The sequence below is a fragment of the Pipistrellus hanaki genome (assembly GCF_964339955.1).
Source record: "Pipistrellus hanaki genome assembly, chromosome: 11".
NCBI classification, from domain to species: domain Eukaryota; kingdom Metazoa; phylum Chordata; class Mammalia; order Chiroptera; family Vespertilionidae; genus Pipistrellus; species Pipistrellus hanaki.
The window spans coordinates 21,764,919-21,779,941 of NC_140513.1; the positions used below are offsets into that span (position 1 = coordinate 21,764,919).

At 44.2% G+C, this 15,023-nt stretch overlaps 1 protein-coding gene across 2 annotated transcripts in view; it reads left to right on the top strand.

The window, feature by feature from the left end:
- Positions 1-15,023, top strand: part of ALDOB (aldolase, fructose-bisphosphate B) — a 47,910-nt gene that overhangs the window by 31,904 nt on the left and 983 nt on the right. The window contains exons 1-8 of one of the 2 annotated variants that reach the window (XM_084899750.1): positions 3,206-3,538; positions 6,676-6,797; positions 7,552-7,763; positions 8,794-8,848; positions 10,039-10,199; positions 11,277-11,360; positions 12,204-12,378; positions 12,767-12,966. In XM_084899750.1, coding sequence (XP_084755876.1) covers positions 6,686-6,797; positions 7,552-7,763; positions 8,794-8,848; positions 10,039-10,199; positions 11,277-11,360; positions 12,204-12,378; positions 12,767-12,966 — 999 coding nt within the window. In that variant the 5' untranslated portion in view covers positions 3,206-3,538; positions 6,676-6,685. Of the gene's footprint in view, positions 1-3,205; positions 3,539-6,675; positions 6,798-7,551; positions 7,764-8,793; positions 8,849-10,038; positions 10,200-11,276; positions 11,361-12,203; positions 12,379-12,766; positions 12,967-15,023 lie in introns of those variants that run through there. The other variant, XM_084899749.1, reaches the window with a different exon arrangement.

Below are 15,023 nucleotides of genomic sequence, written 5' to 3' on the forward strand. Positions count from 1 at the left end.
TTTGTCTCAAAGGGGTGGTATCGCTAGGGTCTAGAATTTGGATACTTTTACATTCACTAGCCCTGGGGACTTGAATCTAGGCAGGCACTCTAGTCTCCCTGGAACACACAGGAACGTCTAAAAAGAGTCACCCCTAGGAAATGAGAGGCTCTTGCCACTGGCTTCATGCTGGTGCTTAAAAAACCACCTGTTCCCTCAGATCATGGTATTTTAGAAAAACCTACCACATCACTCTCCCAAACTGACATCTACTATTCTAACTGTGACTATCATCAGCTACACTGGATTGTAAACTTTAGGTGACTTGTATGGGATGTAGATTCTATCTCAACAAAACTGTGGCATTTATAAAAGGGTCCTAAGGGAATTGGAAGCCTGGTCTCAAAGAGATATGTGTACACTCAGGTTTAAAGAGGCATTATTCACAACAGCCAAAAGGTGGGAACAACCCAAGTGTCCACTGGCCTATGGACTATTATTCAGCCTTGAAAAGGGAGGAAACTCTGACCCATGCTACAACATGAATGGACTTTGAAGACATCACGCTAAGTGAAATAAGCCAGTCAGGCAATGACCAATACTGTGTGACTCTCCTTATAGGAGGTACCTGGAATAGTGAAATTCACAGAGGCAGTGAGTAGAATGGTGGTTTCCAGGGTGGTGATGGTGATGGTGATGGGGGGAGGGGGAGAAGGGTGTGCGGGGGGGAGGTGGAGGGCAGGAATGCTGAGTTGTTTAATGGATCTAGAGATTCAGTTTTGCAAGAGAAAAGGAGTTTTGGAAATTGCTTGAGCAACAATGTGAATGTAAAACGAACACTACGGACTGAACACTTAAAGCGGTTAAGATGGTAAATTTTATGTTATGTGTATTTTAGCACATTTTTTTAAAGGTGAGGGGGCACCATGGTTTGCACGCACCATTTTGGGGCAGCTGCAGCCTGGAGTCCCATGAAATTTCAAAAGAGGATGACACTGAGGACAAAACAGGCTGGAGGACTCCCCAGCATTACAGGGCCTCCAAGTCCCGTGATCTCTCAGTTTTGAATATGTTATGGAGTCGAGAGACTTAAAACCCACACCTGCCAACCGTCTGCGCTGCTCAGGAGCGACTGTTTTCCTAAGGCCTGGTCAGCTGCAGCCTTGCTGTGGTGAACTTTGAGTTCCAGTTACACATCAAACCCCGGAAGCAGGCAATTGCTGATGCCACAGGAACAGCAGCAGCAGGTGTCACCACTCGGGGGCGGGTGCACCATGCCCTCTGACGTGCTTGGCCAGTCTGCTGTTCACGTGAAGTGGTGCCCGGCAGGAGCAGGGCCACCTGGGTCTGCCTATGCAAGCCATTCTTCCCCGATTAATGAAGGTTTAGCGTCCAAGGTTATATCGTGCTGGTGGGGGCGTTGGGGGAGGGGGAGAAATTGCTAATCTATGCAGACTTTGGTGACCCAAATGTAAACAGCTCTGCTCTAGACCACTGAGTCAGACTGAGTCAGACTCGCTATGTGCCCGTCTTGGGAAAAGGCTCTTTTTGAATTAATAACCTGAATGTTTAGGCTAACAAAGAACGAGCTTAATCATGTTCCATCAATGTCTCGTGTATTCTAAATATAACAACAAGTTCAGAAACATGTCATAGTCGCGCCATCAGAATTCTGATTGTTTGTAAAATTTAGTCCAAAAATAAGCAACTCTTCTAAGAGAGCAGTTGAGAGTTCTACCTAAACAATAATTTGGCTAGAGCAAAACTCTAAAGTATTCAACTAGCCCTTCTCAATAAATACTAAGATTCAAAGCCATTCTTTTTTTAAAAATGTTCCTATTTCTTTATGACAATTCACCAGAGTTTCCTTATCCAGAAAGCATGCAATTTCAGACAGGGGCTCAGATTGGAGATATCTATAAAAGGAACTCAATGCATCATAGGACCTAAAAAAAAAAAAAAATGAGCTATTGTTATTGTTGTCATTATCACAACAAGAATAATTAGTATTCGTAGCATCAGTGAAATTGTTTTTACCGTGCAGCTCTTGGCGAGTGGACTGTTTTTAGTCACAATTCCAACCGCCCAAGTCCTGACCCCCAGCATCTGTCACTCACCCCACACTCCATTCTTTCACCACCATCCTTCTCTACTTCCTCCATTCTTCTCTGGCAAAATAAAACCTGATGAAACCTCCCCAATTGGGTCATCTGGGTCTGATCAATCAAGCACGGGATGCTGGAATGAGCAGTAGGTGGGGGTGGGAAACCAGAAAGAATGCCTTTGGGTGGCAAGTGGGTTCAGGAGGGCTGATGGGAGTTCTCCCTGGCCTAGCCCTCCACCGTCCTTATGACAGGCTGTGGCCAAGACTTCTCCAGACAAATGAGCCTCAATTTTGTGTTTCAGACATTTCAATTTCCTTTAATAATCACATTCGATGTCTAACACTACCCTCTTTTAGAAGCTATCTGGCCCCTAAACTCTATTTAGACAACCTAGTTCTCCCATACTTTTCCTTCATTTCTTTGACATTTCACTTGTTCACTCATAAATTCTAATGTCACACTCAAAACCATCGAGCACTTTGACTCCACCTCCCCTCATTTTATGAATGATCCCAAAGAAATATATTCCTGAGAATTTAGACTTTCCTATGATCATGCTTCATTGACCATAAATAGATTTCATTGTTTTTACATTTCCCCATAAGGTTTATTTGTTTCGTTCATTATTTCACTCAGGAAGCACCTCGTATCTTATTCACCTTCTCTTGAGTTGGATTTTGTGTTAATGCTCAAGTGAAAAACTGTGGAATGAACCCTTACCCGGACGGTGCCATCTCTAGGGGAGATGATGGCTTAGATCAGTCACTTTGAGTTTTATTCTAGTCTCTACCAACTGTAAGACAAAAATGTAAAATTTGAGAGAGAATGAAAATAAAGGCAGTGTGTTGGGCATTAAAAACACTAGGGACCCCGCTTGGTTTTAGGACATAAGGAAGGGGTGCTCCTGGATGCAGACACTTTAGAAACTTACATAATTCTCTTGTAAAGTTGCGATGCCACTTTGCAGAAGAGAAAAGTAAGGCTCAGAGAAATAAAGGCAACCTTGGCCAAGGTCATGTATTTTTTTAAGTGATGGAGCTCAGCTAACATTCTTGCCAATTCCCTCTATGGATTCTAGAGCTCAGCCTTGCATTAGCTGCTTGGCTATTCCTCTGTGCCTCAGTGTCTTCACTAGTCAGATGAAGAGTCTGGAGTAAGAACTACATGGTCTGCTGATAGCCCTTGTAGCTTTAACATACAACGCATACAATGAATATGTGAGCATGATGACAAGGATTGGCTGTTTATGAGCCAATCAGAGGTATTAGATAAGAACCTCCCCACTAGGCCAAGGTGGGAAGGGGAGGGCAGAAGGAAGAAAAAAAACCACACACACCACACAACTTGGATGAGAAATCTATAAAAGCCGAGTGTTCCCAAACATTCGTCCTATTTGGCAGCTGCTGCCTCAGCCACGGCTTCTGATCTCTAAGAGGACACTCTGCTCCCAAATTGTAAGTAAAAGAACTTCTTTTGTCTACTTGGACTGCACCAGGGATTAAGGGGTTAATGAACTTGCACCGGGGAAAGTCTGCTTGCTTTTGTTTTCAGGAAAAACAGGAAGGTGGCTGAAAACACTGTGAGCTGCTGAGAAGTTTGTTTTCCTTCACACCTTTCCTGGCAGCAAACTGCTCACAGTTGCTGTTTCCAGTGTTACCTATCTGAGGGCTCTTTGGAGTCTTAGCCTGGGAAAAACAACCTGAATGCACCCACTGGGTTAGGTCAGTGGTTGGCAAACTCATTAGTCCACAGAGCCAAATATTAACAGTACAACAATCGAAATGTCTTTTGAGAACCATATTTTTTAAACTTAAACTTCTTCTAACGCCACTTCTTCAAAATACACTCGCCCAGGCTGTGGTATTTTGCGAAAGAGCCACACTCAAGGGGCCAAAGAGCCACATGTGGCTCAGTTTTGCTGACCACGGGGTGAGGTTCTACTCAGTGTTTGAGATGCCTGCTCATTTCCACTTTTTCCACAACCACTGCTTGTTTTGATGATTGATTTACGTATCTATCACCTTCTGTCACTTTCTTCATTCTCTTCCCACATGGACTAGTGTGAGCACGGAAGTTTCTTTGTCACAGAAATGGACTCTGATGTGTATTGGTTGCCCTTGGTCTTCATCTACTGCTCAGATGAGAAAAAGGAACAGGCTTGGAGACCTCACAGAGCAGTTATCATCTGATTATAAATCCTCAAACCTACCACTGGTTTGATGCTTTCTACAACATTTCCCTACTTTGGGGCACCAAGCACCTCGAAGGCACTAAGCTTAAGATATCTGGAACCAAAAGCTGCTGATGTATTTGTTCCACTCTCTCTCTAAAAAACAAAAACAAAAACAGCATGTTGTGAAGATATGATGCCTTTTAAAATAAACTTGACTTTAAATGGTGGCCTAGGGCTTCACTAGCCAATTGGGAAGCTGCTGCCATCATTGTGTTGGCCAAGGTGTTTCGGTGGAAGACCCAGGCCCAGGCTGGACCTGAGGTGCCGGGCCGGGGAATGGAGTGTAGCTATTAGGAGTTCCTTGCCTGTTTAGAAGGAAAGGGCAGCCCTCTCTCTCTGCACGGTGTTCACAGGCACCAGGGTTCAGGCTGGCAGAGCATCTCACTGCCCTTGCCATGGTGGCATTGGGATGAAGGATGAGGCTGTGAGCATCTTCTATCCGTACATAAAAGTGCTGCTCACAGTGCCTGACCAGCACAGGCTTCCAGAGAATAAGCCCCCGATGTCTGTCTTCTTGCAAATCCATCCGCCTTGCACATGGAGAAGCAAATGGACTTTCCACCGCCTTCTACTTCTCCAGAAGTTGAACATACATATTTCACAAATTATTATCTTTCCATAGAACTTCTCTCGGGGAGGCAGAAAGAGTCACACTGTAGGGTCCCTTCTGTTATTTTGTTGAGAGGATTGGAAGTTAGGATTCCACCAATCAGATGTGATTTATAAACCTAAACATCACAACTTAGAAGGGGCATCAGACATATTCTTCCTGGGCCTCTGTCTCCTTGTTTCTCACGTTAGCAGGGTTAATACAGGGTGCTCAGAGGTCACTGGCAGCTCTGTTTGTCTGATTACCTTCTGTTCAGATATATGTACATAAACACAACCTTCTCCCAGATTTAGACATGTATCACCTGTTACTTTATTACATATAATAAATTAAGTAACGCATAACCCTGTTTAGTAAGAAATCAAACACAAAAAAGTTTGAAAAAGAAAATGAGAGTCATTTCACCCCATCTCATTCCCTAGGGGTAACCCTGGGGTGGTACTTCCCTGTTTATATAGACGTACAGATGGTATGTGTGTATACTACGTTTTTAATTTTAAAAGAATATTATATATTGCATGCTTCTCTGACAGTGGATTTCCCCCCTCCCCCCCCCACTTAATAATATGATGTGAACAACTTCCAATCGCACTTTAAAAAATATTGACTCGAGACCTCAATGAGCAGAGGCCAGGGGCAGAGAGATCACGCTCTGTCATCCCCACTCCCGCTGGCCTCCTGTCCCCGGCGGTGGACATTGGCCTGTGACCCTGATTTATGATTAACAGACGGGTAACATTTGTGCTGATGTGGTACAGACCTTTAATCCTTCTGTAGAAGTTTAACTTCCTATAAACAGATTTGGGTTGATTCGACCTTTCCTCTCTTGGTTTTTCTGGTTGAGTCAGCACACTGGGCCTGAAGAAAATAGCTTGGTGACAAATAGAAACATGGGAGTCCCTTAGGTGATTCTGTTTTAAACAGTCAAAAAGGAAATAATAATAATAGCTTACATTTTCATAATGCTTTATAAAGCATCTTCATGTTTATCACGCAATTCAACAATTTTATTTTTAGCAAACACAATGAGTAGAGTGCTTATGGGTCACAGGTGATCCATCTGGCAATGAGACAACCAGAACAGATATTACTACCATTTAATCCATAATAAATTTAGACTCAGAAATTACCGCTTTGCCCATGGTCCCAGCCAGGGGAGGCAGAGCCTGTCCTTGAACCAGGTCTATTTGCTCTCCTAGCAGCAAATGTGTGTCAGATGCTTATGAATTGGTAATGTCAGTGGTGTGGGGATAATGATCTACAGTCCAAGGATTTGGAGTACCTTGATGGTATCACCACCAAGTATTCTGGTGGGCTATAGGCTAACTGAACGAAGTGGGGAATGGCCACAACAGGCCAAAAGCCTCACTGTCCTGGCCTCAAGCCAGGGTACCTGATGGCACCAGAAATCCACGGAGTAGAAAGCCAATTACTGCAATGCATCTACCTGTCAGATGTAATGGGTCACTAACTAGCTGGTTCAGTCTCAGAAACAGTCATCCCAAAGGTGCCCTGGCAGGCATTCTATTTAGCATCACCATGAACATTTACCATCCCACCTTCATCCATTATGGCTAACGGCATCTACGTAGGCTATGGGGGAAAACACCCTCTCAGACCTCATTTGTTCATGCACTTGTAATGGCAGAGGGGCCTGTAGGGCTAGTCTGCACACCCAGCTGCCTTCGTCATGAGTCCATCTGAGCCACCCTCAGTTCTGTTGAGGACTCTCCTGCACTCTTTTCCAGACCTGTCACCATGGCCCACAAATTCCCAGCCCTCACCGCGGACCAGAAGAAGGAGCTCTCAGAAATTGCCCAGCGCATCGTTGCCAATGGGAAGGGGATCCTGGCTGCCGATGAGTCTGTAGGTGAGTGAGAGCCAGAAGTTCATCGTACACTAAGCATATTCTTGTTACTACACGTAGCAGAGGCAACTTGATCATCATGTTCCCTTTCCTCTCAGAGGAGTAAAGGCTTATGCACACAGGAGTGGGAGCCGAAGGCTTAGGAAGCAGAGATCTTTGGGGTCCTGTCATTTCAGTAGGCAGATTTCTGAAAACCCAAGACAGACTCAGCCTTCCATTGTCACATTGCCCCTTGCCAGAGGTCATTGGGATTCTGGCTATCTAGCAAGACCAGGAATTCAGTAACCAGAAAGAGGTCAGATACACAGCCCGCCTCTGCTAATGAGAAGCCAGTTTAAAGTCAGCCAGGGAAGGGCAGAGAGGACCAGGGAATGTCCACATCTGGCACAGGGAAGAGCTTGTGTCTAAGTGAGCCCGAGAAGGTAAAATGAGAGCTGGGGTGGGCCCGCACGCCCCCAGGAAACGATAGACACCAGAGAAGTCAACAGTCAGATTGAGGGTTGAACCGGAGAGGCTGGGGAGAGGCTGGAGGGCCTTAGGTACCCACCTGGACCCACTGGTGGCTTCCACCCTGACTCAGACATGCCCAGCTCATTCTCTTCCCAACCATCAGCCAATGGAGACAAAAAAGAGGCAGGAGTTCGAAAGTTCTGAGAATAGAGAAGAGTCTTGCTGACCTTCCCCGAGAGGGTCTCTGAGACTGGGAGGAGGAAAGCCCGGCTTGCTCCTTATCCTGCCTTTGCCTGCCCACCCATAGGTACCATGGGAAACCGCCTGCAGAGGATCAACGTGGAGAACACGGAAGAGAACCGACGGCAGTTCCGGGAAATCCTCTTCACCGTGGACAACTCTGTCAGCCAGAGCATCGGGGGCGTGATCCTGTTCCATGAGACCCTCTACCAGAAGGACAGCCAGGGAAAGCTGTTCAGAGACATCCTGAAGGAAAAGGGCATCGTGGTGGGGATCAAGGTGAGTACTTGCACTCCCCTCACCTCTAACCGCAACCTGGCCAGTGCCCAGCCCAGGGGCCCATGCAGGGCCAGCACTCCGAACATACCTCCTCATCTGCTTTCCATCACACCTTCCCTGAGAACCGATCCTCTTCCAGACTTTTCCTCCCATGCCCTCTTCCTTCAACCATTTTCTACAACCATTTTCTACAAATCTCTTAGTGCCTCCATTTCCTCATTTCTAACATGGGTGTACCTACCTCATAAGATTCTTATAAGGATGAAATGTGTTTTAAAAACAGTCCCTGTCACAAAATTATTATTCAGAGCACGATAGCTGTGATTATGAAAGCATTCACTCTTCTATCTTTAACTAGGTCTTCCAAAACTGCACACACTTCTCACGAATAGAGTATTCAATGAGTGCTTAGAACTCCAGGGACTCATTTAATCCTCCTGACAACCTCTGGAGGCTGACTCAGTTATTCTCCTTATTTTAGCGGTGAGGTGAGAAAAATAGAATAACACAACTTGCCCGCAGCAAGGCAAAATTGGAGGCAGTTTGAGCCCAGATTGTCCACCTCACTGGCTCATGAACTTAGCCTTTGCTCTGCTGAGAGTAGAGGCTGCATGCTATTGTCTTCATCTCCTGTAATAACACAGTACCTGCTACGTGAAGGTGCTCCATCATGTCTCTTGAATAAATGAATGAATAATTTAAGGGATGCTGCTCTTATGCAGAACCTCTATATTTCTGGTGCTATATCAGATTACTTCTTACTTCCCAAGCTCCAGGCCTGTGCTTTCCATCCTCTTAGGGTTGACCTTGACTCTCTTACATTGTTCCTTCCAGGTAATGACCCCTCGGTTATGAATTGTTGTATCTTTCTGTTGTGTCTCTCCAGATAACTAATCCATTTTTTTTTTTTAATGAACTCCTTGACTTATGAAAGATGGGAACTACTAGTCAGCACCAGGGGCTCTGCTGGTGTTTTATTTACTGGGATACCTGACACCTGCTAATTTCTTTTTAATTATTTAATTCACAGTTGGACCAAGGAACTGCTCCACTTGCAGGAACAAACAAAGAAACCACCATTCAAGGTAAGGATACTGCCCACTGATATGAGCCATGCCAATATATGCCAATATATGCATTCAAGGTAAGGACACTGCCCACTGATATGAACCATTCCAAATAAGGAAGTGAAAATAAATTATGAATATCACATGGGGTTTAAAGCCACATGCATCTGATTTTCAATCCAAGCTCCTCTAGTTAAGAACTGTGTGACTTCTGATTTGTCACTTAAGTGTTCTGAGTCCATTCTAGGGACTAACAATATCTGCTTTGCAGAATAGTTTTGAAGATTGAGTTAAACAATATATATATATATATATTTTTTTTTGAAGGTGCTATATATAGTTCTTACCACAGTGTATTGCACAGAGAAGATACTCTGTACCTGGGAATATCATTTTTAAAGAAAAATCCAGCAGCAATAGAGAGTAATGGTCCCAGGCTTTGGGATCGGACACACCTGGGTTTGAATCCTGGTTCCATCACTTACAACAGTGGTCAGCAAACTCATTCATCAACAGAGCCAAATATCAATAGTATAACAATTGAAATTTCTTTTGAGAGCCAAATTTTTTAAACTTAAACCTTAAACTTCTTCTAACACACTTCTTCACAATAGGCTCTCCCAGGCCGTGGTATTTTGTGAAAGAGCCATCATCAAGGGGCCAAAGAGCCGCATGTGGCTTGAGTGCCCTAGTTTGCCAACCACTGACTTACGACTTAGATAATTTTGCTAGGTACTTCACTGCCCATGTAGACAAGTATAAGCCAAAACACTGGGTTAGTTATGCAGAATTCAAATCCCAGCTCCATCACTCTTTCATTATGCAAATTTAGTTAAGTCACTCAGCCTTCCGGAGCCTGGATAGCCACATCTGTAAAATGAATATAATATTAACTATTGGGGTCATGATAACTAAATGAGAAACGGTGTGCAAAATGCCTAGAGTCACTCCTGGAACGTAGCAAGTATACCAACCAAATATTCATTCCCTCTATTTTTATGGTGTATCCACATGCGCTTCAAAACCATATTTATGAAATCCAGGTCTCCCGGCTCAGTATTGGGACCCATGCTTATTTGCCTGGTTATTTTTGACTCTCAAGCTCTGCTGATTGGAAGCTAAGCTCAGGGAGAACTCCTTCACTTTATCGGCCCCAGGGGTCGGGGACAGGGCCACAAAGAAGCCATTCTCTCTTTTGTGACTTGCAGGGCTCGATGGCCTTTCTCAGCGCTGTGCTCAGTACAAGAAAGACGGTGTTGACTTTGGGAAGTGGCGTGCTGTGCTGAGGATTGACAACCAGTGTCCATCCGCCCTTGCTATCCAGGAAAATGCCAACGCCCTGGCCCGCTATGCCAGCATCTGTCAGCAGGTGCGCAGGCTTCCCCTGGGGCTAGAACACAGTAAGCGAGCGCTATCATTAAAGCCTATCTTTCTAATTTTACTATAGCCACACCTGAGCCCTCTTCTCCCCCCACCAGGGTAGCCTGGTGGCATTTTCACTACTTCTGCTGTAGTTATGAGTGGTAGAGAAAAGAACTGGCTGCACAAGCCAGCTAGGAGCCCAAAAGGCAGGTGCCATCAACTGCAGTTCTTCTTCAAAGTGGTCAGGCTTTTGAGGCCACGGCACTGGCCACAGGGTCCTCTGAGATCCCAGGCCAAGGGTGATAGCTCTGACGCAGCCCACATCATTTCGTGGAGGATGGAGACTTGATGCTGAAGTTTCCAACATAGGTTGACACGTCCCTGGGATCCAATTTAATCTGATTTCATTGTATGGGTGCTGAGTTGTGGCCAAAACCTAGAGATTTCCAATCAGACTTGTAACTACTTCTTGAACTGCTTACTTAACCCACATAAAAGGCATCTTTCTTAGTGATTTAATCTTTACTGCTCTAAAAGGGTGATAGTTTCTGAAGTAGCTAGAGTAGTTTCTAGAATAAGACTTAGAAATTAAGAGTTTGCTTTTATTTTTCCCCATTCCTAGAAAAACTTTTCTTTCTTCTCTCCTACCTTCCTTCCTTCCCTTTTTTTTTTTTTTTTTTTTTTTTTAATTTCTCACTCGAGGATATTTTTCCATTGATTTTTAGAGAGTGGAAGAGAGAGGGAAAGATAGAGAGAAAAACCAATGTGCGAGATACATGCCCTTGACCTTGACCTGAATCAAACATGGGACCCTTCGGTCCACAGGCCAATTCCCTATTCAGTGAGCCAAACCAGCTAGGGCCCTTTCTTTCTTTTTAATCTCACTGTTGTCTCTTTTTTTTTTTTGGCTAAGCCATGCTCACTAGATATCTCATTAAATTTCTTTGCATTGCCTTTGAGTCACTTACATGATATTTCTCCAAAAGGGCTTCATTTTGTACCAACCCCAACTGTTGAATAATCTCTTAAGGAAAGATTCCCAGTGAGCAGAGCCTAACCCTGTCCTCTCCTTTTTCCTTTTTAGAACGGGCTGGTACCTATTGTTGAACCAGAGGTAATTCCTGATGGAGACCATGACATGGAACACTGCCTATATGTTACTGAGAAGGTCAGTCCAAATTCTAGTTGAAAAATCTTGCTTTTAAGTAACAGCTATTACTTAACATATATCAACTACTATATGAGAAATATTCTCAGTCGGCATCTTTATGTAGCATTGAGAAGGTAAGGAGGTATTATCAAACCTACCACTTTTGGGTACATGGTATGATCCTTATGAAAAAAGCACAGGATTTGCAATACCAAGACTAGGGAGTGAGAATCCATGTACCTACTTGTTGGGTCTCAGTTCCATTAGGTGTAAATTAAGAAATTTTAAAATAAAATGAGGCTTACATAAAAAACAAACAAACATGTGATTAGAAAGTAATTTGTCTACCTGTGACTTTCTAAATTAGCCACAGTATATCTGTAGGAGAGTAAGAGACATAATGTAACCTGACCTCAGTTTCTTTCTTGGCAAAATTAGGTGGATTAAGATGATATCTGAAAGCACTTCTGTGTCTGAAATGTATGTTTTTATGACCACTTAGCATCTAAGGGGAAGGAGAATAGAGGCCAATTTACATGTCCCCAACTAACTACACCCAGGCAGTCTCCAATGACCAAAGGGAGTGATGGGAAGGAAGGAGTAAAGGGAAGCAGCCATGCCAGCGGACCATGCAGTGGGCAGCTAGAGTAGGGGTGGCAGGTACAGGCCAGCTTGTCTGTGCTTAGTGGCTGTGGTTTGCAATACATTGCCCTGATGAGGCCTGGGGGCTGGTTGGGAAGCTTTGGCCAAGCCACATATGAGAATTCCTTCATTCTGCATCCCTGCAGCATAGAAGTGCCAAGGGCAGGTGACTCTAAGGCTGGCTTTGGGTTTCATCTGTTTGGCTTTCTTATCCTTCAGGTCCTGGCTGCTGTGTACAAGGCCCTGAATGACCATCATGTGTACCTGGAGGGCACGCTGCTGAAGCCCAACATGGTGACCGCTGGGCATGCCTGCACCAAGAAGTATACTCCAGAGCAAGTAGCCATGGCCACTGTCACCGCTCTCCACCGTACCGTTCCTGCTGCTGTGCCTGGTACGGCTTTCCCGCACCTCTCACTCCAGGTCTTGGCCCTCAGCCAAGTTCCATAAGCATTAGTGCTTGTCCAAAGTCTTCCACCCATGAAGCAGACCCCTGCCACCTCACAGGCAGCAGCACTTCCCCTCTCTTAATGATACCACATATCCTGAGTCTGCCCAAATGCACACAATCCATTGATTTCCTCAACATTTCACCTCCTTCCTTACTTATGAAAGCCCTTATATCCCTAGCCCAACAAGGGAAAAGAAATATCCCAGACCCAGTCCCATGCAAATCAAGCAGAGAAAAGGTTGAAACATTACATTTCTTTTAGGTCCATTGCTTGCTTTCTCAAGATGGGTCCACAAGCTGGGACTAAGTGGAATTGTTTCTCTCCTTCTAGGCATCTGCTTTTTGTCTGGGGGCATGAGTGAAGAGGATGCTACCCTCAACCTTAATGCTATCAACCTTTGCCCTCTACCTAAGCCCTGGAAACTAAGTTTCTCTTATGGACGGGCCCTGCAGGCCAGTGCACTGGCTGCTTGGAGTGGCAAGGCTGCAAACAAGAAGGCGACACAGGAGGCTTTCATGAAGCGGGCTGTGGTAAGATGCTACTACCTCTTATGTATTGTACTTGATCACGTGGACACTTGGGGCCTGGTTCTGTCATGTGGAAAACCTTGCTTTCTTAGGCCATGAAGGTGTCTCCAGATAATGCCTACTGAGTATTTGAAAATGTGGCACTGGAGCTCAATAGGAAGGTGAGGGCTAGAGAGTTTTGAGTTATCCACACTGGGCGCATAGCTGATGACAGAGGTTTAAGGAAAATTTCCACAAAGACACTTCTGAGGAAAGATAAGAGGGATAAGCACTGAACTGGGCCACCTTTCATTTTGGGAAGATGAAGAAGAGAAGCCACCCAACAAGCAGCAATACTATGATAGGATGAACCAAGGATTCTGAAAACAAAGAGAAACAAATTTCAAGGGGTCAGTAACAACATACTTCTGAGAGATTCAGAATAAAGGCTCAGAGAAAGCAGAGATGGACATTTAGGTGATTATCAGTGAACCTCAATAAAATAGTTTCAAGAGAGAGAGGAAGAAAAGTGCATATTCAAGAAGTTTGTCAGAATACCTAAAAAGGTTACCAGGAGAAATGAAGACAAAATGATTTTATTCAACTAGTAACCATTCCTTTTTGAACATCTGTTATGAGCCAAGGACTGGGATGAATAAAGCAGATCAGCCACTGCCTTTAGGGAGCTTAGAGCTTAGCCAAGTAGGAGAGAACTTGGCATACTTAGATGTCAAGAACACTATCAAGAGCGTGAAAAAGACACCTCATAGTATGAATGAACATATTTGTAAATCTGATAGGTGATAAGGTTTTATCCATCTCAGTAACATAGCTGGAAATAACCTAGTTAAAAAAAATGGGCAAAGGACTCAAACAGACACTTCTCCATCAATGAAGTACAAATGGCAATAAATACATGAGAAGATTATCAGCATCTCTAATTACCAGGGAAATGCAAATCAAACCCACAAAGTGATATCATTTCTACGCATTAGAAAAAGAAAGCTAGAGGACAGAGTGAAGATGAGGAGAGTGGAGATCATGGAGAGGACAAGGGCTTAGAGGAAAAAAGATTACATGAAACTAAATGTTAATACAGTTGGCAGAGTTAGTCTTAGAAAGAATGGGAGAGACATCACAGAGAGAATGGGTTGAAGTCAGATCTGTTGAGATAAAGAGATGCAGTGGTTGATTGCCGACTGCTTTTGAGAACATCTGTTGAGAGTGAGAAGGGAATAGAGGTTTCGATCTTAACAGCGGAGGAGCTTGAAATAGCTGTTGAAATCGTCTGCTGGGAAATTGACCAGATGTGATGGCCAACCTTATCAGGCAAGGTGCAGCTGAAAGGAGAGTGAGTTTGTGGTACATTAACTTAGATCCTAAATTTTCCTGACAGCTCTCTTAAGCATGCAGGAAGATTCGGGTCAACCAAAATGGGAATAGCAGGAGAAAAGAGTAAAAGTTTAATAAGGAGACTGAAGAGTGCTGAATTTGAGTGATGGGCTTATGTAGCTTGCTGATCAGAGAAGGCTGGGCAAGAAAAGAAGAATTCACCAGAAGCACTAAAGGAAAGGAAGTTCCCAGGGAAGTTGGGGCATAAGGGGTGTGAGGTTGTAGAGGTAGTCCTTTACCTTATGATGATGGAGAGCTGGGCATGGCTGTGCTGGTGTGGCTGTTGAGTTGGAGGGACTGTGAAACTAAGGGCCAGGGACCAATCCACACCAAAGAAGGGAAGCCGAGTTTATCGTCTGAGACGTGATTCTCAAACTAGTGCGTACATCTGAATCATCTGGTGGGCTTGTTAAAACCCAGATTGCTGGGCCCACTGAGTTTCTGATCCCAGTGGTAGGGGTCAAGCTAGAGGATTTCCAGTTCTTACATGTGCTTAGGTTCATGAAACACACTTTGAAAATCACTGTATATGAAGAAATAAATCCTGAAGAGAGCAAGCAATAGTAACAGTGACTTGAAGAGTGGCATTTGAATATTATTATAGGTTTTATAATCCTGAACTCAACTTTAATTAGAATTTACACAGGGGATCAAATGATACTGTGATAACAGCTACATAAAATTACATG